This window comes from Cololabis saira, chromosome 6 (assembly GCF_033807715.1).
Source record: "Cololabis saira isolate AMF1-May2022 chromosome 6, fColSai1.1, whole genome shotgun sequence".
Taxonomy (NCBI): Eukaryota; Metazoa; Chordata; class Actinopteri; order Beloniformes; family Belonidae; genus Cololabis; species Cololabis saira.
The window spans coordinates 47,603,386-47,627,499 of NC_084592.1; the positions used below are offsets into that span (position 1 = coordinate 47,603,386).

Below are 24,114 nucleotides of genomic sequence, written 5' to 3' on the forward strand. Positions count from 1 at the left end.
CTTCCTTCCTTCATTCCTTCCTTCCTTCTTTTTCCCTTCCTTCCTTCTTTCCTCCCTTCTTTCCTTCCTTCCTTCTATTTTCCCTTCCTTCCTTCCTTCCTTCCTTCCTTCCTTCCTTCTTTTCTCCCCTTGTATATTTTTTCCTTCTTTTCTCCCTTCCTTCTTTCCTTCCTTCTTTCCTCCCATCCTTCCTTCTTCCTTCCTTCCTTCCTTCCTTCCTTCCTTCCTTCCTTCCTTCCTTCCTTCCTTCCTTTCTCCTTTCCTTCCTTCCTTCCTTCCTTTCTCCCTCCCTCCCTCTTTTCCTTCTTTCCTCCCTTCTTTCTTTCCTTCCTTTTATTTTCCCTTCCTTCCTTCTTTCCTCCCTTCCTTCCTTCTTTCCTCCCTTCCTTCCTTCTTTCCTCCCTTCCTTCCTTCTTTCCTCCCTTCCTTTCTCCTTTCCTTCCTTCCTTCCTTTCTCCCTCCCTCCCTCCCTCCCTCCCTCCCTTCCTTCCTTCCTTCCTTCCTTCCTTCCTTCCTTCCTTCCTTCCTTCCTTCCTTCCTTCCTTCCTTCCTTCCTTCCTTCCTTCCTTCCTTCCTTCCTTCCTTCCTTCTTTCCTCCCTTCTTTCCTTCCTTCCTTCTATTTTCCCTTCCTTCCTTCTTTCCTTCCTTCCTACTTTTCTCCCTTCCTTCCTTCTTTACTCCTTTCCTCCCTTCCTTCCTTCTTCCCTTCCTCCTTCCTTGACCCGAAGACAGCACAAGGGTTAATTTCTTTTGTTAAACTCAGTTTTTCTTGGGGTGAAAAAAGACTTTGGTAGCTTCAGAATGAAGAGACGTGAGTGTGGGGTTTATGGCGGCTAATGCTACGTGTCCTCTAGTGAAGCTAACGGGCGGGTGAGGCTAACGGGTGGGTGAGGCTAATGGGTGGGTGAGGCTAACGGGTGGGTGAGGCTAACGGGTGGGTGAGGCTAACGGGTGGGTGAGGCTAACGGGTGGGTGAGGCTAACGGGTGGGTGAGGCTAACGGGTGGGTGAGGCTAACGGATGGGTGAGGCTAACGGGTGGTGAGGCTAACGGGTGGGTGAGGCTAACGGGTGGGTGAGGCTAACGGGTGGGTGAGGCACCTTCGGCCCAGCTGGGACTGGGATCTGGTTTTTGCATGCCGGGAATCGAGGTCCAACGGGCCGAGATGATCAGTACTGGACTCCGCATGCTGAGCTAGGAGATCAATCCTTCGTAGTAAAAATAATAGTACCGTATTTTCCGCACTGGAAGGCGCACCTAACAGCCTTTAGTTTTCTCAAAAACCGGCAGTGCGCCTTATATATGATCATCACGGTAATTTCTGTTACTGTAGTCAGGGGGATTGTGGGTAATGTAGTTGGTTTCGCCGAAGTAACAGCGCTAAAAATGTCAGGAATCGTCACAGACGTTCAAGACAACAGCAGCGACGCCGACTCGCATAAGCTGGTTTTTATTTTGTTAATAAAGTTTGACATACAGTACTTTTCTTCTTGTTTTTTTTTTGCATTTGCATTTGCTGTAGGATTTTGTAGCATTTCCTGTAGCGCATCACCTACCATCAGGTAGATACGTAACTCAACCCCAGCCACTATAGTACGGTATCTTACCATACACTTAGTGCTTAGCCTTATAATGCAGTGCGCCTTATATGTGGAAAACGTTTTAAAATATGTAATTCATTGAAGGTGTGCCTTAGAATGTGGTGCGCCTTATAGTGCGGAAAATATGGTATTTATAATAATATTTAGTCATTTAAAAAAGTAATGATTTTAATAAGTCATTTTCCCTAAGTTTTATACAGTGAACGTGTTCGACGGTAAGCCATCTCTTGTGTAACTGCTGCAAAACAACTTGTCCATGCTTTAGTCTGCCGAACCGAAAAGGGATGCAGCCGTTAGAAACGTCGCCGGCTGCGTTTCAGCCGTGTTGTTTGCTTTGCCCGCGCCGCGGTCGCCGAGCATCTGGGTTTAAGGTAGCCGCTAGCCTCGCCTAGTAGCCCCGAGACGCCGGTTAGGGACTGACGGACGGAGGCCCACAAGGCCTAGAGATATTCCTAGAGCCCTCGCTCTGAAATGAAACCAAAGTAAGGGTGCTTTCAGACCTGTGACCAGTTTGTTTTGTTCCGATTCAGGGGCCAAATCGATACAGTTGTTTCATTTCAATTCAATTCAATTTTATTTATATAGCGTCTATTACAACAGAAGTGTCTCTAGACGCTTTCCAGAGACCCAGAACATGAACATAAACCCCCGAGCAGTTATTACAGAAACAATGGCAGGTAAAAACTCCCCTAGTGGGAGAAAAACCTTAAGCCAAACAGTGGCAAGAAAAACTCCCCTTTAGGAGGAAGAAACCTGGACCAGGACCTGGACCATAAGGGGGGACCCTCCTGCCGGTTTCTGGCGTTTGTGTTCACAAGGCAACCATCTGTAGCGGTTCAAAGCTGTTCAAACGTGCGTCCGTGTTTTGACTCTTTATATGTATTTATATATATTTCAGCAATATTGATAGTGAATCTGGATATGATAGGATACCTCTAAGTGTCAGCTTTCATTAGAGGCCAAAATTATGACTGTATGTTGAAAGGTTCAAGAGTTATGCCCATGTTTATCCAAGTTTATTTTTGGCATCTCCAAATGGCCATTTTTGGAAAGGTTTAGACATAATGTTACAAGAACATGTGTAAAATACAAATTTTTTGTGGTATTGTTATCAAATTTGAAATTGCACTAGATAAGGTTTCATGCTGTGGTCTCAGTGTGTTTCCCAGCTAATAAGTCACAGATTCATCTGCAGACATCTGATTACAAAACAAATTTCCGTCTGAAATAAAAACCTTCTATTTCAGTGTGTTCAAACTTAGATTACTCAATGCTAGTAGCACTTACAGTGATTCTGTTGGGGGGGAAACCTCAGAGTGTTACCTTCCAAAAGAGACCAAAACCATCCATGTACTTCCAACGGTTCAAGAACAGCTTTCAATTGACTTTGGGTTTGCCTTGGATAGGCGTTTTAGACGACTTTGACAGGAGTAGCAACAGGTTAGGGTTCGGTTCTCGGCTCGCTTCCATTCCAGACCTGGAGCGGTTCGTTTGCAGTGGGAACAGAATCGACACAGCAACCGACACAACTCACTCATAACTGGTTCAACACTCGCTTACGATGCTCCATAGTTTATCCTAACCCTAACCCTAACCCTAGTTTTTCCAGGGGTACGGAAGAGGAAACTCCTTCCTTAATTTCTGACAAATGAGAGAACAGTTGGTTGGCGCATGACATTTCCTCTCCTAGACGATCTCTCCTAGACCTAGACCACCTCTCCTAGACCTAGACCTCCTCTCCTAGACCTAAACCACTTCTCCTAGACCTAGACCACCTCTCCTAGACCACCTCTCCTAGGCCTAGACCTCCTCTCCTAGGACCTCGGCTCGCTTGTTTTGCATCCCATTGCCGTGTCCACATGTACCAAACCAATCGATCTTTAGGTGGAAACGCTCCCTGTTTCGGGACAACTTCTCCAAACGGGCCACAGGTGTCAAAGCTCCTAAAACAGTCGGCCTGTGCGTGGACCAGAGGAGGCGGAGCGACGCCCCGCCGGGACCCGGGTATCGATCCACCGGTCCAGCTGCTCGTGCGGAGGGAGCTCCTCGCATCGATCGCGGCGGCGCTAATTAGCACTTCATCAACTCTGATTGCAGGAGCGATCCGTCTTTCTCTGGTGTTTATATGGGCTGTAAATAAAACTTAACATAAACTTTGTGTGACGTTTCTTTGTTAATCAGGTGTGTGTTTGCGCGTTGAAGGCAGAAAAGTACATTTTGGACTGTTTTATATCGATTTATATATATTTTTTGCCTTTTATGCAACATCTGCAGTGATGTGTTTCTTAGAAAATCACACGACTCGCTTTGTAAAACGGGTTCCTCTTCTCCGCGTCGCTTTGACGAAGAGAATGTCGTGTAGCTAGAGATAGAAAGAGGAGGAGAAGGGAACGTACATGTAAAAAATATAGGACAATAGTCCAAATATTTGCTCTATCTATACAGTCTCTATCCCAGAACGGAGCTGGTGAACTGTGGTATCGAAAATAGATCTGGAGGTCCACCGATGCTGCTGGAACAGGAAGTCAGGGGGGTGGGGGGGCAGGAAGTGTCTTTGTGAAACCAGTGATATTCCTGTGACATCATTCCATGATCAGAGGTCCCCGCCCCCCCGGACAGGGAGGGGGGGTGGGGGGTTTGGATGTTATCCACCGAATACAGAATCAAGTTCAGTTCAATAAAGTCCCGTCCCTGTTGGATTCCTCCCCTACACACACACTCACACACTAACTCAAACACACACACACTCACACACCCTCACACACTATGTGGGCGGCTTGTCCGGCTTGCTGACTGGTTTGCCTCCGTTCATCACGGCCGGTTCGCTTGTGCTTTTGCTCGGAGCAGCCGCCGCCTTGGCGACCGTCTCCCCAACGTCGTGCAGCGACGGCTCTCGGTACATCGCAACTGGAAGAGAGGACAGAACAACGGAGAGGTCAGAACAACGGAGAGGACAGAACAACGGAGAGGACAGAACAACGGAGAGGTCAGAACAACGGAGAGGTAAGAACAACGGAGAGGACAGAACAACGGAGAGGACAGAACAACGGAGAGGACAGAACAACGGAGAGGTCAGAATAATGGAGAGGACAGATCAACGGAGAGGACAGAACAACGGAGAGGACAGATCAACGGAGAGGACAGAACAACGGAGAGGACAGAACAACGGAGAGGACAGATCAACTGCAGTGAAACATGAGTTTAATCTGTAATCTGTCTTCACTCCGTCATGAAACTGCAGTGATGTTGTGACAGTCCTTTCAGCTGCAGCGTCCAAAAAAAAGCTGCGTCCAATCAATAACATAAATTGAACTCTAACATACTGCCCCCCCCCTCTTGGAAACGAATAGGAAATAGAGAAAAGAGTTTTCCATTCGCTGTTTTAATTCCCAATTTCGATTTTCAAACACATCAATGAAATCGGAAAACGGATAATGGATAATGGATAACAATCCGTGTATCATTCATTCTTTCCATTTTCAATTGCCAATCAAAAACCAAAACATGAAAAAGTGACTGGTTATTTTGTTATTTGTTTTTTATTATAACACAAAAAATGGAAAAACTTCTGGTTTTTCATATTTCAATTTTAGGCACAGATCAAAAATACGAAATAGAAAAACTGGCCACAGGACGGTCAGTGTATCTTTTGGTCATTGGATTTTTCCGTCATGAGTGGGAATCAAAAAACAAAAAACGATTGGTTTATTTGATTTTCCTTTTAAAACAAAAAACAAATATTGAATTACACTGCATTTTTTCTTTTTCTGTGTTAATATGATTTAACAAAGATTCAAAATACGCTTTTATTTTCGTTTTCTATTTCATATAAGAAAAATGAAATCACTAGTCAACAGGAACGAAAAAACGAACCAAAAACAACCGTTTATTCATATTCGTGCACCGGAAGCTGGCATTTACAACCGAGTGAACTTAGTTCTGGATATTTGACAGGCATTCCTGTGACAATTCTCTCCAGGGGAAGTTGTTCTGTACCACCCCGTCCCACTCGAGCCAGCCACTCTAGGCTACTATTCCCCCCCCCCTGTGTTTTCTGCGGTGCATTCACACTATACGCGAGGCATGTATTTTACTCGTATTTTACTGACATTACGCCCCCAGATGTAGCTACAGTTGTCATAGCAACAGTAAACACCAGGTCAAAGCAGCAACGGGACTGTGGTCATTTGTTGTGGGGATAATGGGCTGACGTCAGTTCTAGAGCTTGTTAAAAGATAGAAAAATGTTCTTTACCACAGGCTGCTGCATGTTAGCATCTCAATATCATGTGAAAGTTCACTCTTCTGATGGATTTGAACTACATGCATTTGCAGCTACAACAATGTCAAGACGGTCATTCATGATTTCCACTGCAGCCTCCATGTTTCTACCGGGAGAAGGGTTGTGAAAAGCACGGAAAAATAATAATTAAAAAAAAAAAAACTAGAATAGGCTACAATATGCCGACAGTCCATTATGCCGGAGGTCGTGCTATAATTGTTACAACGTTTGGGTAGGCTGTGACCTTCATCAGGTTAACTGTCAGACAGTTCATGTAGGTGGAAAAACACGTCACTCATTGTGTCATTCAATCTTCATTCATAAATTCTGGCTCAGGTCTGACACTGAGTGGCCTAAATAGTAAACGGTCACGCAGCGCGCATCAATTACCACTTGAAAAAAGAAACACACACAGGAAAAACGCCGAGATAAATATCTATCCATACAAAATAAAGAACAACAGCAACAACAATAATAATACATCTATTAGACCAAAAGGTATAATAAAATTAACTTAGGCTTTTTTACCCACAAAATGACAAGATGGTGATAAAATGAAAATAATAAACTCTATTGTCATAGAACTTTTCTAAGTTTGCAAGGCACTTCAAAAACAGATTTTTAAAAAAGAACAGATAAAAACAACACAGACAACGAAATATACAGGCCCTAATAGCTTATAAGATAATATAATAGGCTATATTAGGCTATGAATAATTTTATAAATGCACAATGACGTCTGAGTTAAGGAAGTCTGAGAGAGAGAGAGAGAGAGAGAGAGAGAGAGAGAGAGAGAGAGAGAGAGAGAGAGAGAGAGTTAGCATTAGCAGAGCCTACAGACGTTTAAAAGTCCAAACAAAAGTATTTACTCACAAGAAGTGATTGTAATCAATTACATAATTTAAAGTAGATTTTTACTAAATATGATAATACATCTAGGCCTATGCGTGGTCTAATGATCAGCTCTCAACGTAAGACTATATTAAATTCTCTGTGGATTAATGCTCCACCTTTTTTTTCTAATCAATGAAAGACGGCATAACTGCCTCAACTGCACACTGACAGAAAAGAGGAGGGAAGGAAAAACGCAGGTGTAATCCACAATTAGTGCACTGAAATGTCAGGAGACATACGCATCTGGATTAGCCTGTGTCATACAAATATGTGATTAGAATGCAGACAAAAGATCAAAACAAATATGAAACAGAAAAATAATGCAGTTTAATTAATCAAATAAAACATCAAAATTATTGTCCTCCATCTGTAGTACAGAGCCCCGAGTCCCCGGGTACTAGAAGTCCCCTGTATTCAGTTGCAGTTTTACAGTCAGCCAGTCGAAAATCCTCTCCCGCCGCCACTTTCTTGCGTAATGTGCGCAGAGATTTCAGAGGATGATAGGCCTTGTTTTGCCATATCTAAAATCATCTGTGAGTAGGGCTCCAGAGACATGCTGCTGATGTGCGCTCTTGGTTGGTACAGAACAGCTCATTCGCACGCTTGCTTTGTAAATGCCAGCTTCCGGTGCACGAATATGAATAAACGGTTGTTTTTGGTTCGTTTTTTCGTTCCTGTTGACTAGTGATTTCATTTTTCTTATATGAAATAGAAAACGAAAATAAAAGCGTATTTTGAATCTTTGTTAAATCATATTAACACAAAAAAAGAAAAAATGCAGTGTAATTCAATATTTGTTTTTTGTTTTAAAAGGAAAATCAAATAAACCAATCGTTTTTTGTTTTTTGATTCCCACTCATGATGGAAAAATCCAATGACCAAAAGATACACTGACCCAGGACTGAATTTGATTTTAATATTTAATTTGTCGGGTTTACGTGACCCGGAAATGGCTCTGTAGGCGGCAGTTCGGGTAACCATGGCTACCATGGCGGCGCTGGAACAACACATTAAGGATTATTTTTTAAAGATTGATTAAGGACTTATTCCACAGCGGTTTGACGCACAAACACATTTCCTGCACGTTGCAGCAGATCTAGCAGATCTAGTCAGGTCTAGTTGGAAATCAATGACGTGGAAAATAAACCTCAGAGAAGGTTTGACAAAAAAAGACAAAGCAAGAAAAGTCAGATATTTGGAGAAACTTTGTTTAGAGTGGGTGCATCTTGGAAGAGAGACGTGGGATTGGAACCAGCAGTCTCTTCCTCCACAGCAATGGAATGGCCAAGAGATTCATTTATTAAATGTATTTGTTTTGTTCGTTAACGTTGTTTATTTTATGTTATTAGGGCCCGAGCACTGGCAGTGCGAAGGCCCTATTGTATCTGTAGGAATTTTTTTTCCTTTTTTTTATTTTTATATTTATTTTTCAGACAAAATGAGGGTCTTTTTTCCCCCTAAATGTGCCCCAAAAGTCACCAAATTTTGCAGGCATGCCAGGCCTGGTGAAAAAAGTGAAAAGCGCTTTTTGGCGTCTAGCGTCGCCACGGTAACGCTTTTGAAAGAGAAAAGTAATGTTGTCGCAGGAGGGAGACGCACATTTTGATGTATAACACACTTGGGTGCACGTTACGGTTCGGGCCGTATTAATTGCCGAAGGGATGGCATAAATTGTGCCAAAATGACACGATTAATTCAAAATGGCCGACTTCCTGTTGGGTTTCGGCCATGGCGCCAAGAGACTTTTCTTTAAGTTGTGACATGATACAGGTGTGTACCGATTTTCGTGCATGTACGTCAAACCGTATTGTGGGGCTTGAGGGACAAAGTTTTCTAGGGGGCGCTGTTGAGCCGTTAGGCCACGCCCATTAATGCAAATCATTAAATATCACAGTTTTCACCAGGCCTGGCTTGGTGCAAAATTTGGTGACTTTTGGGCCACGTTTAGGGGGAAAAAAGGCCCTCATTTCGTCGGAAGAAAAACGAGAAAAACTAAAACTCCTACAGATACAATAGGGCCTTCGCTCTGTCAGTGCTCGGGCCCTAATAACTAACACAGTCATTGGGACCAAAAAAAAAACAGAACAGAGAAGAAACTCCAATAACGCTATTTTGAGGAGTTAAAATAGCCCTTGTAGCCCCCTTTGTAGCCCTTGTTTTTGTATTTGAGGACGTGAGAGCACACCGGTATCTTACGTAACCGTCCGTACCTTCTAATGGCTTGGGCAGGAAGTGAGCAGCTGGTTTGGTTTTCTTCACCCGGTTCCCCTTCATGGCTTGGCCGTCCTTATTGAGCCCGAGGAACCACGCTCTCCCCGACTCCTGCTGCCGGTACAACATGGACGAGTAGATCACGTAGTAGTTCTCGAACACCGACTCCTTGAACTTGCATTCTGCAGTGAAGAGTTCCTGCAGAGGCAAAACAAAGGACAAACAGCTTGTAAAAAGGCTTTTGCCTGGAAACAAATGGAGATAAAACATTCAGATTACCTCAAATGAAAGATTCATAATTCACATCGTGTGAGAATAAAACAGATGTTGGGTTCATAATTCATGGTATGGAGATCACCAGCAACTGTCTCCTTTATTTCGTGCTCACATTGTAGAGTGTTAGGATGAGCACAGAAACTGCTGAAACAACTTCATACCTGTCCTGAACAGGACGAGCTCTGCAGAGTCTCTTGCTATCTTCATTGAAATGAAACTCTCATTGTACGTTTTTTTACCAGCCTAACGTAGGACTAATAAATCCCACCGCACAGGGTGCGCTTGACCGGCAAAACAGTGTCACCCTCAGCTCCAACACACAACCGTCGTCTTTGCACAGTTTATTTTCCTCGTTAGCAACTCCAAACATGCAAACTTAAACTCTCGCGTGCGGCCCGAGAGAAGTTTCCAATGCAAAAAAAACGAAATGTTAATTTACTAAAAAGGAAGGCATAAATAATTGCCATGAATCGCAGCATATCCAATAATATATTTCTTCTACAAATCCATCGTTATTCCACAAAGAGAGCAGTTTTCAACATTTTTTTAGTTTTCTAGAATGCATTTGCCGATTTTATTTCTTTGTACACGGTCATTTATTTTCATTAAAGGAGCTTGAGGCTGTTTTTTTTTTTGCAAAATGTGCTGCAATTCGGTCCCGATTTTCCCGCGCTGGGCGGCGGATGTGACGTCACATGACGCTGCATGCAGGTTCTCCCCGTTCTCCCGTGCCGGCTTCACTGTTGGCTGCAGTACCCCCAACGGCCGTCGTGGTGAAGGGTGGCGCTAGAGAGTCTCATTTCTTAAAAGCAGCCGCAAGCTCCTTTAACTGACTAATATTATATATTTTCGCAGGAAAAATATCACTGCTAAAAAAGATGATAGAAGATATTTATTCAGAGAATTTCAGTTTTGAATACGAGGATTGTGACAAAGTAAAACAGTTAAAAAAGAAGTGCTGATTTTTTCGGCAAATTGGCGTAAATATCTGCACCAATTTTTAAAAATAAATACACTTAATTGTACTAGAAAAATCTCTAAATCACAAAGAAACACTCTCGGATGTAATAAGAAAGATTTTGCTTTTAATTAAATTTCCTATAAAAAAGCATAAATATTAAAAAAACATACTTGTTTCTGTTTATCTTTGTAAAATGATATTAAAAGTATCTTACATAATTTGAAAAAAAATGAGAAATCTCAAGAAAAGATCCTGAAGAAATATGTTTTACATAATTAGAGTGTAAACGAAGTGAATATTTCCTGTAAAATTAACTAAACTGATATTGGATTAGATAACGATAGTAAAAAAAATAATTAGAAAAAAAATCTTTTCGCACCGTTTTTGTTATTTTGAGCGTGCGGCCCGCAAGAAAAAAATTGGTCAAATCCGGCCCGCCAAGCAAAATGAGTTTGACACCCCTGCTCTAGACGCTTTCCAGAGACCAGAACATGAACATAAACCCCCCGAGCAATTATTACATAAACAATGGCTGGTAAAAACTCCCCTAGTGGGAGAAAAGCCTTAGGCCAAACAGTGGCAAGAAAAACTCAGGCAGGTGGAAGCAGCACGCAGCTCCCGAAGCTCCGGCCTGCAAACATGCACAAAAGAGAAAAAAGGGGGGCCAGCACAAGAAACTACAGGAACGATGGACAAAAATGATAGCTATGAGATATTTATAATAAATAAAAATGGAAATGGAGAAGAGAGGAAGGGAAGAGGAGAGGAGAAGAAGGGTGAGAGGCACCGCCCAGCGGATCATGTCGGTCCCCCCTGCAGCATAGGCCTATAGCAGCATATCTACCACCAAGCTATATTTGAGACTAACTATTATAGTCTTGTTCTATAGCTGCAACTATGATAACGCAAATGCATTAAATGCATATAAACATCCCTATATTAATTTCACAGACATATGTATGATATTTAACACGAATTAAAAGGATTTCGTTTACTAAACTCACCAGCTCAGCTTCACCGGTTAAACCGAGTCGCAGTATAAAATAAGCAAAGAAGAGGAAAATGAACGGTCGATATTGCTACCGTTAGAATAACCATTTACACTACGAATAAAGCAATATGAACTGTAGAAGGCAAAATAACAGACGACAACGAGAAAACTTCCCACACTCATCGTGTCCTTGGCCTTGACCTCGACATCAGATGTCGGAGCGCTCGGTCCGCAGATCGGATCACGCTCCCAGCGTTGTGTTTATGGTCGGGCTGGGACACATGTTGTACATCATTATTACCACAGGAAGCTGAAGCTGGTAGCTACACTTACTCTGTAAGTCGAGTCTAAATCATCTCTAAGAGTCTAGACCAGGGGTCGGCAACCCAACATGTTTTAGATCCATATTGGACCAAAAACACAAAAAAACTAATATGTCTGGAGCCGCAAAAAATGAAAAGTCTTGTATAAGCCTTAGAATGAAGACAACACATGCTGCATGTTTCTATATTAGTTATAACTGGGGGGAGATTTCTTTTTTCATTATGCACTTCGAGAAAAAAGTCGAAATGTCGATAAAAAAGTCGAAATGTCGAGAAAAAAGTCAAAATGTCGAGAAAAAAGTCAAAATTTCGAGAAAAAAGTCAAAATATCAAGATTAAAAAGGAAAGGAAAAAGGAAAAAAAGAGAAAAAGAGGAAAAAAGAAGAAAAAAAGGAAAAAAGGAAAAAAGGAAAAGGAAAAAAAGAAGAAAAATAAAAAAGAGAAAAAAAGGAAAAAAAGAAAAAAAAAGAAAAAAAGAGAAAATAAGGAAAAAAGAGAAAAAAAGAAAAAAAAAGGAAAAAAGAAATAAGAAAAAAAGGAAAAAAAAGGTCAAACATTTTTGAAAAAGCTCCAGGAGCCACTAGGGCGGCACTAAAGAGCCACATGCGGCTCTAGAGCCGCGGGTTGACGACCCTCGGTCTAGAGGGTGAAATATTACATTTTGCCTCAGCCTGAAATAAAACTGTGGCAGAGTGGAGGAGCTGCAGCCACTCAGGCTGACGAGACACAGGTGTGGCCCGTCAACCTCTCCACCCTGCCAGCCTTATAAAGAGGACTGAGGAGTCTGCTGAGGTTGGTCAGACTGAAGCTGGAGCTGTGTGAAGGAGCTGAAGCTTGTGCACGTGTGTCCTGGGTGTTTGGATCTGAGAATAAAACAGTTCTGCAGACTGATGCCTCGAACAGAGGGCTGGGGGCCGTTTTGTCCCAGCAGGTGGAGGGGATGGACCGCCCCGTGCTATACATCAGCCGCAAGCTGTCGGAGAGGGAGGGGCGGTATAGCACGGTGGAGAAGGAGTGCCTCGCCATTCGGTGGGCGGTCGGGTCCCTGCGCTACTACCTCCTGGGACGCCCATTCACCCTCTGGTCGGATCATGCTCCCCTCCAGTGGCTCCATCGCATGAAAGATACCAATGGGCGGATCACACGTTGGTATTTGGCTTTACAGCCCTTTAATTTCAGAGTGGTTCACAGGCCGGGGGCTCAGATGGCGGTCCCTGACTTCCTCTCCCGCTCCGAGGGGGGGGGGGGGGGGTTGGCTAGGCTGGACGGTCCCCGGCCTGAGTCGGGCGATGGGGGTATGTGGCAGGGTGCAGGATTGGGGCAGGGTCTGCAGGGGAGAGAGGGAGTGCGGGGGAGTGGCGCACAGGTGACGTGGCTGGAACAGCTGACGGTACACAGGTGTGTCTAATCACGCTCTTTGTATTTCAGTAGGGTGCGGGCTCTGGAGACGACAGAGAGAGGACACGGAGCTTCAGTGCAGAACTGTTTTATTCTCAGATCCAAACACCCAGGACACACGTGCACAAGCTTCAGCTCCTTCACACAGCTCCAGCTTCAGTCTGACCAACCTCAGCAGACTCCTCAGTCCTCTTTATAAGGCTGGCAGGGTGGAGAGGTTGACGGGCCACACCTGTGTCTCGTCAGCCTGAGTGGCTGCAGCTCCTCCACCCTGCCACAAAAACAGACAATCCATGATACTTTGTCATCTCCTAATTTTTATACCTAATAATACAATGTCAGTGTTGTACATGAGACAACACTATTGACGACTTTATGGATTTCACGCTGTGATGGGTGATATCGGGATCGGCAGATACTGATGTTGGTGATCAGTGATCGGTGATCGGTGCATCTCTACCGGCCGACCTGATGTTTCTGGCAGACTTTAATGTTAAAGCTGCATCGTTCTTCCTCTCACATCTCTGCTTTTAGCACCGTGATGATACCGGCTGAACTTTGGAGGAATAATGAGAGGACTAATGGAGAGATTAGTCCGTCCTTCGCACCTCGTCTCTCTGGTGTTACCGATCCATCTCCAACCAGAAGGAAATGAAACGCGTTTCCACTGCCAGGCTAAAAATAAAGGCATTCATTCTGGTGGATTAATCAAAGTACACTCTTCACCACATCTGTTGGGAATATTTCACACCGAGCTGCTTCTCAACGCCCCGGAGACGGCGTGGTAAGATGGTAAGAACCTCCGTTCCCTCCTGAGCTGCTGCTGCAACAAGGTTCAAGTCTTTGGTCTCTGAACTCTCACTCAGGTCTCCAAAAATTGGATTTGTGCGCATTGTGGTCATGAAATGAATCTGCATTTCACAACCACAATGTGTGTAAATTTAAGTGAGGTGAACTGTAGAATCATTTTTATTATAATTTGATATAGGTCTTTTGTTCATTGTTTTGGTTCAAATGTTGAGACAGGAGGAAACCTTAAAAAAAATCTGTCAAGTTGTTAATGAGAAACAGGGGTGGGATTAAATACGTTTTCTTCTTCCCACTCCCTTTCGAGTGTTAACGAGTTAATTTGTATTTTGAACCTGTACCTGATAAACCTGATAAAGGTATTTGTTTAATTTTATGTTGCACGCAGGTCACTTATGTTATGTTGTATTGCTCGAAATAAAAATAAAAAAATGAATATATGAATATACTTTGACTCCATTAAGCAACTCTACAATAGTTGTGTTGTCGGCAGTGCGATTCTAAATCACTGCAGGACTTAAAGCAGCACTATGTAACTTTTCCACCTTAATCTCATATTTCATCATCATCATTGTGATGGAACATCAACTTCCAACAGGTTTAATGAACCTCTGTCATGGTCTGAGGGGTCTGCATCACCTTCACTGGCACTATGTAACTTTGAGGAGCATGGTAGGAACCCTGCCACACTAAAAAACTACACATTTTTACGGCTTTAACTGCTTTACGGCATACGTCACTTCCTCATCCTTCCCCATTCGTAGTCCAGACGAAAATGGGCGGGGCGTGGAGCGCAGAGCTCAGCAGAAGCTGGTAACCCGTTGCTGTGTTGTGGTTATTCTGTAACCATGGTAACCATGGTAACCCGTTACTGCGTTGTAGCTGCAGCAGCTCCACACAACAGACGTGGGGAAAAGATCGCTATTGGTTTAACTTTTCACCGGTTTCCTGCTCGGAGGTAGAACCACGGAGACCGAGTATCTGACATAACAAAGTAAAAGAGTGAAAGAGTCGTCGGCTCGGTTGGATCGCGGCTGTAACGACCAAACACCTTCCACACAGTAAAGCCTGAATGATGGTTCTGCGTTAAATTGACGCACACCTACGGCGTAGGGTAGGTGGCGACGCGTAATGTACGGTGCGTGTCCCCGCGTACCCTACGCCGTATTTAACGCAGAACCATAAATCAGTCTTAAACCACAAACACTCACACAGACGGGCGTCGGATCAAAACACGGGTTTTATTCCCCACTTCTCCAGCTAAACGCAGTTGCTGGCCAGCTCTCTGCGGTGCAATTAACCCCAATCTTCAGATAAAACTAGTTTGTTGAGGAAAAAATATTAACTCTTATTTTTAGCTGCAGAGGAAAAAAATAATCTCACGAGGAAAACAAAAATATTGCTCACGCCTCGGAGCCTCTTCAGCATAATATAGCAGTCAAAAAAAAAGAAAAAGAAAAGAGAAGTAAGAGTGATACAAAACATGTACTCTATGTTGGACTAATTTATTGAAACACATGGCGAGTCAAACATTTACCAAAGCAGCTACCAAACACTCGTAGTAAGACGGTGGTTCTGCAGAACTGCAGCAGTAAATCCTTCTAAAGAGTGGCGCTCCGACGAGGAGCTGCATTCTTTAGTAGGGATTTCATATGGATCCAGACCGTTAATAATCATTATTTTCTCCAGATACCGCTCCCTGGCTTCCTTGTTTAAGGTATCCTGGTAAATTCCATTTCCTTTCCAGCAGTTTAACATCTTTTTTTGCGTTCCGTCTGTTCACTTGGTGAAACAGAAAAGTAGTTTTGAAAGTCCGTCCCGTCTTCATTCACTATCAAAACAAATGCACGTGACCGGGACAGGAGTTTTACGGCAGTACGCGGTGGTGCTCATGGGAAATGTAGTTCTTTCTGGTAAAGCACTACCGCTTTTGTCCAAAAGATGCCGCCAAACTCAACAAAACCTGAAAGTTACGTTGTGCCGCTTTAACTACAGCTAATGAGTGAAAAGTAATAGTTATGGTTCTTTTCCACTAGCAGCTACTCTTCTCCTCCACTGGGTTTGGTTCTTCTTCACCAGGGATCTAACTACAGAGTAGATACTTTTCTGTTTCTATTCTGCCGAGGTTCTAAGCTGCTGAGTCGGACTGTGACGTCATCACACTCCAGGCCACCGATTGGTCGGGGGGTTGGAGTCAGACGTCTGAGTCAGGATGTGACATCAGAGAAAAGAGACTCTGACGGAGTCGAAATGGTGAGAAAAAAGTGTAAATGTCGAGATTAATGTTGAAGTACAATTTCGAGAAAAAAGTTGAAATGTCGAGAAAAAAGTAAAAATGTCGAGAAAATTCAAAATGTCGAGAAAAAAGTCAACATTTTGTGAATAAAATTGAAATGTTGAAAAAAAAGAGGCGAAATTTCGACTTTATTCACGAAATTTACACTTTATTCTTGAATTTGTTTTTCAACATTAATCTCGACATTTCGACTTTTTTCTCAAAGTGCACAATAAAAAAAAATATTCCCCTCTCAAATATTTTTTTCTCCTGCATTGCCCTGATACTCTTCTGTAAATAACTGTGTCTTAACCTGCCGTGCTTCTTCTTCTTTATTATGACATTTTTATTTCACTCGTTTATATTCTTTTTTCTTCCAATAGTGGAAACACAGAGGAGCCGCGTAGCACTAAAGCGTAGCTGGAAGGAATCAGGGATCCCCGTTGAGCCCCTGCATCAAAAATTAAACTCATAGGAAGCAAACGGGACTCATAAAAACATAACCAGAGTATCTCCTGCATATTTCCAGTCTTTAAGCTTTATTTTCCCCCAAAACAGATCCTTGATTGAGAGCAACACGACTCCTTCTGACCAACGTCCGGTGATTCCAGAGAGGAGCTGGTGACATTGAGACCAGAGATCAGCCGGACTCAAACCTTCACACCGGTGGAAAATCCAATCACTGCGAGGAACCAAACGGCTGATTTTCTGCCGTTCAGGCGGCGCCGCGAGGCATCGGCGGATCCCCGGCTGCTGATTGGCCGTCCTCTGAGCGGGAAGGCCGTAATTGACCTTAGTCACAGACGGCTTATAATGTCTGAAAATATCCATGTCTGTAGATGATATTCTGGTATGAAAACCTTCCTGAGTGGCAGCTGGATCTCCTCCTCCAGATCAGGGAGACCGGCCCGTAAACATCTGGATTTACCTGTAACAGGTAGGAATGGGTGATATTTTACCGTTCACGATAAACCGCCAAAAAAATTCCCCACGGTAAGAATTTGTATCTCACGGTAAAAATGCTAAATTCCTGTTGATGACGTTTTTGTGTAAAGTCGGATTTAAATCGACGCACAACGGAAGGAAGGAAGGAAGGAAGGAAGGAAGGAAGGAAGGAAGGAAGGAAGGAAGGAAGGAAGGAAGGAAGGAAGGAAGGAAATGAGCCAGAAATAAAGAAAGGAGCCTGAAAGAAAGAAAGAAAGAAAGAAAGAAAGAAAGAAAGAAAGAAAGAAAGAAAGAAAGAAAGAAAGAAAGAAAGAAAGAAAGAAAGAAAGAAAGAAAGAAAGAAAGAAAGAAAGAAAGAAAGAAAGAAAGATTTGAGCAAGAAAGAAAGAAAGAAAGATTTGAGCAAGAAAGAAAGAAAGATAAATTCCCATTAAAGTTAAAGTAAGTAGTATTTAGTATCTTTTAGGCTACGTTCACACTGCAGTTCCCAAGTGACCCAAATCCGATTTTTTGCTCATACGTGACTCAGATCTGATTTGTTTATGACAGTGTGAACAGCACAAGTCACATGGAATCTGATCTTTTCAAATCAGATTCAGGTCGCTTCCATATGTGGTTCTAAATCGGATACAGGTCTGATGTTTTGCAATGCGACCTCAGTGTGAACAGCCAGGTCGGAATAAATGCGACTTTGACGTCACACGCAGAGCCCCGAGCCGCGGGGGAGAGACACGGGAGACGGCGGGGGTCCCTCCGGGCGGCCCCCGCCTCTCCTCCACCTCTCCTCCGCCTCTCCTCCGCCTCTCCTCCGCCTCTCCTCCACCTCTCCTCCGCCTCTCCTCCTCCCCTGACTGCTGAATTTAAGCATATTACTAAATAAAGAAGCCAAGGATTCAAATCAGCGAAGCGGTCGTGGTCGCATAACCTGCCCGTTTTACAACGAGCTGGACCGTGTGTTAGGTGATAAACCCAGCTGAACGCCGGAGAGCAGAGCTGACACTCCGGGGAGCGGAGCTAGAGCCCTGCTATAGCGGGACTGTTTTCTTCATCCCGCTCCCGCTGCATTTCTGACCATTACCGCCCGCACCCGCAACGTGTGTGTTCCAGTCCCGCCCGCGCCGCAGTGTTTACATCCGCTCCCGCCCACTACCGCAAAACTCTGAGAATTCATGCCCGCATAATGATAGAGATGCAAGAGAAACGTCCTTGACAAATCTATCTGATTTAATGTTAACATGATAATTGTGAGCTTGATGGATAATTGGCAGTTCACAGGCACCTGTTGGATGCAAATCCATCATTGTCATCATCACACGCCTCTGCGCATGCGGGTCAGTTCAGGGCCGCGATGCGTTCACACTCGAGTCGGATATAGGACACATTTTAAAAGATAATGTGAACAGCCACACAAAAAAATCGGATATAGATTTATAGTTAAAAAGGTGGCGTTGAATTGGTATTTTTTTATCGTCATTTTTATCGTTATGGGGATAAATGCCAGAAATGATCGTGATACATTTCTTAGTCCATACAGCCCATCCGTAGTAACAGGATCGTGCAGCTTCTTCTTCTTCTTAAATCCTAAATCATCTAAATGTAGTGAAACAGAAATCAGCGAATGTGAAGAACTAGAACAGATTAAACTGCAGCTCACGCTTGACAACTACTGAAGGATCGAAGCTTTACGGGAAAAGTCTTTTATTTGTGAAGCTTTAGGGAGCTCTCAGACCTGTGGCCCGTTTGTTTTGTTCCGATTCAGGGGCTAAATCGATACAGTTGTTTCGTTTCTCGTTTGTGGGGTTTGTGTTCACAACCGTCTGTAGCGGTTCAAAGCTGTTAACAAATGCCACGCGCGATCCAACTGTTCTCTCATTGGTCAGAAATGAACGTGGGAGGAGTTTCCTCTTCCGCACCCCGGGAAAAACAACAAGGCCCTTTCACAGAGAGGGTGTAAAGGGCAGACCGCCGCCGCCGCCTTTCCCATTCATTTATGTGCTGCCGGCGCAAGAGCGGACCGCTCTGCGGGCCAGAGGCCGCCTGCCGCGGCGTTTGCGCTGCGCAAACCCTGCCCGAATTGAACATTTTTTAATGTAGTCTTACACGCTTCTCTACTGCTTCCCGAGGACCAACGCCTGCCAATAAAACTGTAGGATTGCATGATATTGGCGACTCTAACCAGGTGCCTAGCAAAATAGAAGGGGTTGCAGTTCCCCGCCCTCCAAAAGTTCACCAGGTGCGGCGTCTTGGAGGTGTTAACCAAAATAATCTTGTAAAAATTAAAACCAATGCACATTTGGTACCAATAAGAGACCGAAAAATTAGATGCGGACTACTAAATATACGATCGTTAAGCTCTAAGTCTCTGTTAGTAAATTATATAATTACAGAGAGCAGGAGTGATATTTTCTGTTTAACAGAAACATGGTTACAGGAGGAAGAGTTTGTTAGTTTGAATGAATCGACTCCGCCCGGCTACTTTAATCATCACATTTTTAGAAGCACGGGCCGAGGCGGAGGAGTCGCAGCAATTTATAACTGTTGGTAAATCTCTAGTTAGTGTAAACTCTAGTGTGTTAGAGTCACTCCTGTAGTTTCTTGTGCTGCCCCCCCCCCCTTCTCCTCTCTTTTTTCTCTTTTGTTCATGTTGCAGCATCCTCTGCCGGTGGCGAAGAGCATCTCTGAATGCAAAACACCGGAACCTGCAGCGTGGGAGTGGGAGGGGCAGGGTAACGGCCCGGTCAGGCGGGGGAGAGATTTGTCCCTCAAGACTCCTCTCCCTGGCCCTGCCCCTTCTCAACCTTTCCCCGACCCTGCACCCCAACCTGGGACTTGCTGATTGGGCCGGAGCTTCAGGAGCTGCGTGCTGGCCTGCGGTCCCCACCATCCCGCTGCTGCTTCCACCTGCCTGCTGTGTGCTGCTGACGTCCCCGACCCCCAGTCTGGTCCTCGGCAGGAGGGTCCCCCCTTATGATCCAGGTCCTGGTCCAGGTTTCTTCCTCCTAAAGGGGAGTTTTCCTTGCCACTGTTTGGCTTAAGGTTTTTCTCCCACTAGGGGAGTTTTTACCTCCATTGTTTATGTAATAACTGCTCGGGGGTTCATGTTCTGGGTATGGAAAGCGTCTAGAGACAACTTTTGTTGTATTAGACGCTATATAAATAAAATTGAATTGAATTGAATTGAATTTTTTAATTTCACCGTGCCGTGACGACATTTCGGCACGTCCAATAGGAGAGAAGGTGGTGGAGGCTGCACCGACTCTTCTTGCACCGCGGTCACACATACACACAGAATGGAGTTGTATCGGTTGCTGTGTGGATTATGTTCTCACTAGAATAAAAAAAATGAACCGTTTCAGGTCTCGAATGGAATCCGGCCGAGAACCTAACCCTAACCTCTCCTAGGAGAACCTAACCCTAACCTCTCCTAGGAGAACCTAACCCTAACCTCTCCTAGGAGAACCTAACCTCTCCTAGGAGAACCTAACCCTAACCTCTCCTAGGAGAACCTAACCCTAACCTCTCCTAGGAGAACCTAACCCTAACCTCTCCTAGGAGAACCTAACCCTAACCTCTCCTAGGAGATCCTAACCCTAACCTCTCCTAGGAGATCTTAACCCTAACCTCTCCTAGGAGAACCTAACCCTAACCTCTCCTAGGAGAACCTAACCTCTCCTAGGAGAACCTAACCTCTCCTAGGAGAACCTAACCCTAACCTCTCCTAGGAGAACCTAACCTCTCCTAGGAGAACCTAACCTCTCCTAGGAGAACCTAACCCTAACCTCTCCTAGGAGATCTTAACCCTAACCTCTCCTAGGAGAACCTAACCCTAACCTCTCCTAGGAGAACCTAACCCTAACCTCTCCTAGGAGAACCTAACCCTAACCTCTCCTAGGAGAACCTAACCCTAACCTCTCCTAGGAGATCTTAACCCTAACCTCTCCTAGGAGAACCTAACCCTAACCTCTCCTAGGAGAACCTAACCCTAACCTCTCCTAGGAGAACCTAACCCTAACCTCTCCTAGGAGAACCTAACCCTAACCTCTCCTAGGAGAACCTAACCCTAACCTCTCCTAGGAGAACCTAACCCTAACCTCTCCTAGGAGAACCTAACCCTAACCTCTCCTAGGAGAACCTAACCCTAACCTCTCCTAGGAGATCTTAACCCTAACCTCTCCTAGGAGATCTTAACCCTAACCTCTCCTAGGAGAACCTAACCCTAACCTCTCCTTGGAGAACCTAACCCTAACCTCTCCTAGGAGAACCTTACCCTAACCTCTCCTAGGAGAACCTAACCCTAACCTCTCCTAGGAGAACCTAACCTCTCCTAGGAGATCCTAACCCTAACCTCTCCTAGGAGAACCTAACCTCTCCTAGGAGATCCTAACCCTAACCTCTCCTAGGAGAACCTAACCCTAACCTCTCCTAGGAGAACCTAACCCTAACCTCTCCTAGGAGAACCTAACCCTAACCTCTCCTAGGAGAACCTAACCTCTCCTAGGAGAACCTAACCCTAACCTCTCCTAGGAGAACCTAACCCTAACCTCTCCTAGGAGAACCTAACCTCTCCTAGGAGAACCTAACCTCTCCTAGGAGATCCTAACCCTAACCTCTCCTAGGAGAACCTAACCCTAACCTCTCCTAGGAGAACCTAACCCTAACCTCTCCTAGGAGAACCTAACCCTAACCTCTCCTAGGAGAACCTAACCCTAACCTCTCCTAGGAGATCTCGGCTTGCTTGTTTTGTGCCACTTCCGAGCGCGATTGCTGTGTTCACATGTACCAAACGGTCCGATCTTTAGGGGGAAACGCTCCCTGTTCCGGAACAACTGCTCCAAACGGGACGGAGGTGAAAGCACCCTCAGATATCTGCCTTCCAGATGTGACGGCTGCTAGACGGTTGCAGATGCAGCAAACAGCCCAAGTTGGATTTTAAAGGGTCAAATACAAATGATGAAGAAGAAAATGATTCAAGATGTACGTAAATGTTTCATTTTCTCTCTAATCGAACCGCCTCCACGTGTGCATCACTCAGTCAAATCTTCCGATGTTTTAATTCCAGGTGAAACTAGATTATTTACGTCTCTGAAGATGCATCAGCAGTAAATCGTCTCTAATGAGGGAGGAACAAACATGACTCACACGGACGTCACATCTGTAAAGTGGACTAAAAAACCTCCGATAAAGTCTCCCTCAAGGCCATTAACACTGAACTTTAAAAACCTCATATTGTACATTTCTGTTTATACATTTTATCTCTTATATATTTGCTTTTATATTTGTGTTGTATTGCACCAATCACCACAACAAATTCCTTGTGTGTGTTTACCAAACTTGGCAATAAACCCTTTTCTGATTCTGATTCTGAACCACATGCACACGCACACACACACACACACACACACACACACACACACACACACACACACACACACACACACACGCACACACACACACACACACGCGCACACGCACACACACACACACACACACACACACGCGCACACGCACACACACACACACACACACACACGCACACACACACACACACACACACACACACACACACACATACACACACCCACATGCACACGCACACGCACACACACACGCACACACACACACACACACACACACACGCACACACACACCTCACGTGGAACCATAAAGGAACGGAGTTCATCCTGATGACGTAAAAGACTCTAAAACACCTTTGAAGAATTAAAACATAAACTGAATTCTGATTTTCTGCAGAATCACTTAAAGCATCTTAAACCTTTGTAACTTTGTTCAGAAAGGTTCGTCGGTCCCTCAGGTTTAAATGATGCAGGTACGGAGCCTGGACAACTTGTTCAGTGTTCACCGCTTCTACGTGCCGGATTTAAAATCCTGCCTTTACACATAACATTACACTCATTAATCAAATATTTAATCCCAATTATCAACCGCAGGAACATGATCAAGCATCTCTAATGGTTCCCAAGCTGCGTTTCAGCCACATCAGATACATCCGTTTTGGAGTTTCAGACTCGGTTCTGGTTCTGTTCTGCAGTCGGTGCCACAACCATCAATTAACCATCTATTCGTTTCATATGCAAATGAACTGAAATCAATAGTTTGATAAATAATCTCAGACGTATACAATTTGTGTTTAAAACTTCCCAGAAATGACTAAAATATAGCTGTAAATATAGCAGAGTTAAAATATAAAAAATATAAAAATAAATTATTAAATATTATGAGGGCTTGTAGGAAAGACTACTATACAAGACTAATAGATAAGAATAAAAACAACATTAAAGGAATATGGAACATATTAAATAGTGTCATTAGAAATAAACCAGCTGAGCCCCGACCTTTTTGAGTACAGGGATGAGAAGATCACAAACATGAAAGATATTGTTGATGGGTTTAATCACTTTTTTGTAGGTGTTGGTCCAAATCTAGCCAAAGAAATAAAAGGAACAGGGAAGGTTGCTGAGGAGGTGGCTTGGGGGGAGAGAAACTCTAACTCAATCTCTCTGGAAACTGTGGACAAAGGGGAAATTATAGAAATTGTAAAAAATAGCGCTAATAAAACATCTACTGATGGAAATGATATTGACAGGGCATTGATAAAAAACATCATTGATGGGATCATTGATCCCCTTTCTCATATTTATAATCTTTCATTGAGATCAGCAGTATTTCCAGACCAAATGAAACTGGCTAAAGTTATCCCTGTACACAAAACGGGTGATAAACATCTATTTACCAATTACAGGCCTGTTTCCCTTCTGTCCCAGTTTTCCAAGATACTAGAAAAATTATTTGTGGTTCAATTGGACAGATTCATAGACGGCAATAAGTTGCTAAATGATGGGCAGTATGGGTTTAGATCATCAAGATCAACTTTCATGGCTTTGTTGGAGGTAGTAGAGGAGGTTACAAGTTGTATGGACAATAAGAAATATGCACTGGGTGTGTTTATTGACCTTAAAAAGGCATTCGACACAATTGATCATGGATTGTTGTTAGAAAAGATGGAGAGGTATGGGATTAGAGGGGCAGCACTAGACTGGCTGCATAGTTACATGAGTAATAGACAACAGTTTGTACAAATTGGAACTTATAAATCATTGAGCCTAAATATTACCTGTGGTGTCCCCCAGGGG

General features: G+C 43.9%; 1 protein-coding gene across 3 annotated transcripts in view; it reads right to left on the minus strand.

Moving 5' to 3' along the window:
• Window positions 1-2,483: 2,483 nt before the first annotated feature.
• Window positions 2,484-24,114, minus strand: part of fgf14 (fibroblast growth factor 14) — a 147,891-nt gene continuing 126,260 nt past the window's right edge. For all 3 annotated transcript variants that reach the window (XM_061724215.1, XM_061724216.1, XM_061724214.1), the window contains exons 4-5: window positions 8,987-9,185; window positions 2,484-4,508 (exon numbers count right to left, since the gene is read on the minus strand). In XM_061724215.1, coding sequence (XP_061580199.1) covers window positions 4,366-4,508; window positions 8,987-9,185 — 342 coding nt within the window. In that variant the 3' untranslated portion in view covers window positions 2,484-4,365. The remainder of the gene's footprint in view (window positions 4,509-8,986; window positions 9,186-24,114) is intronic.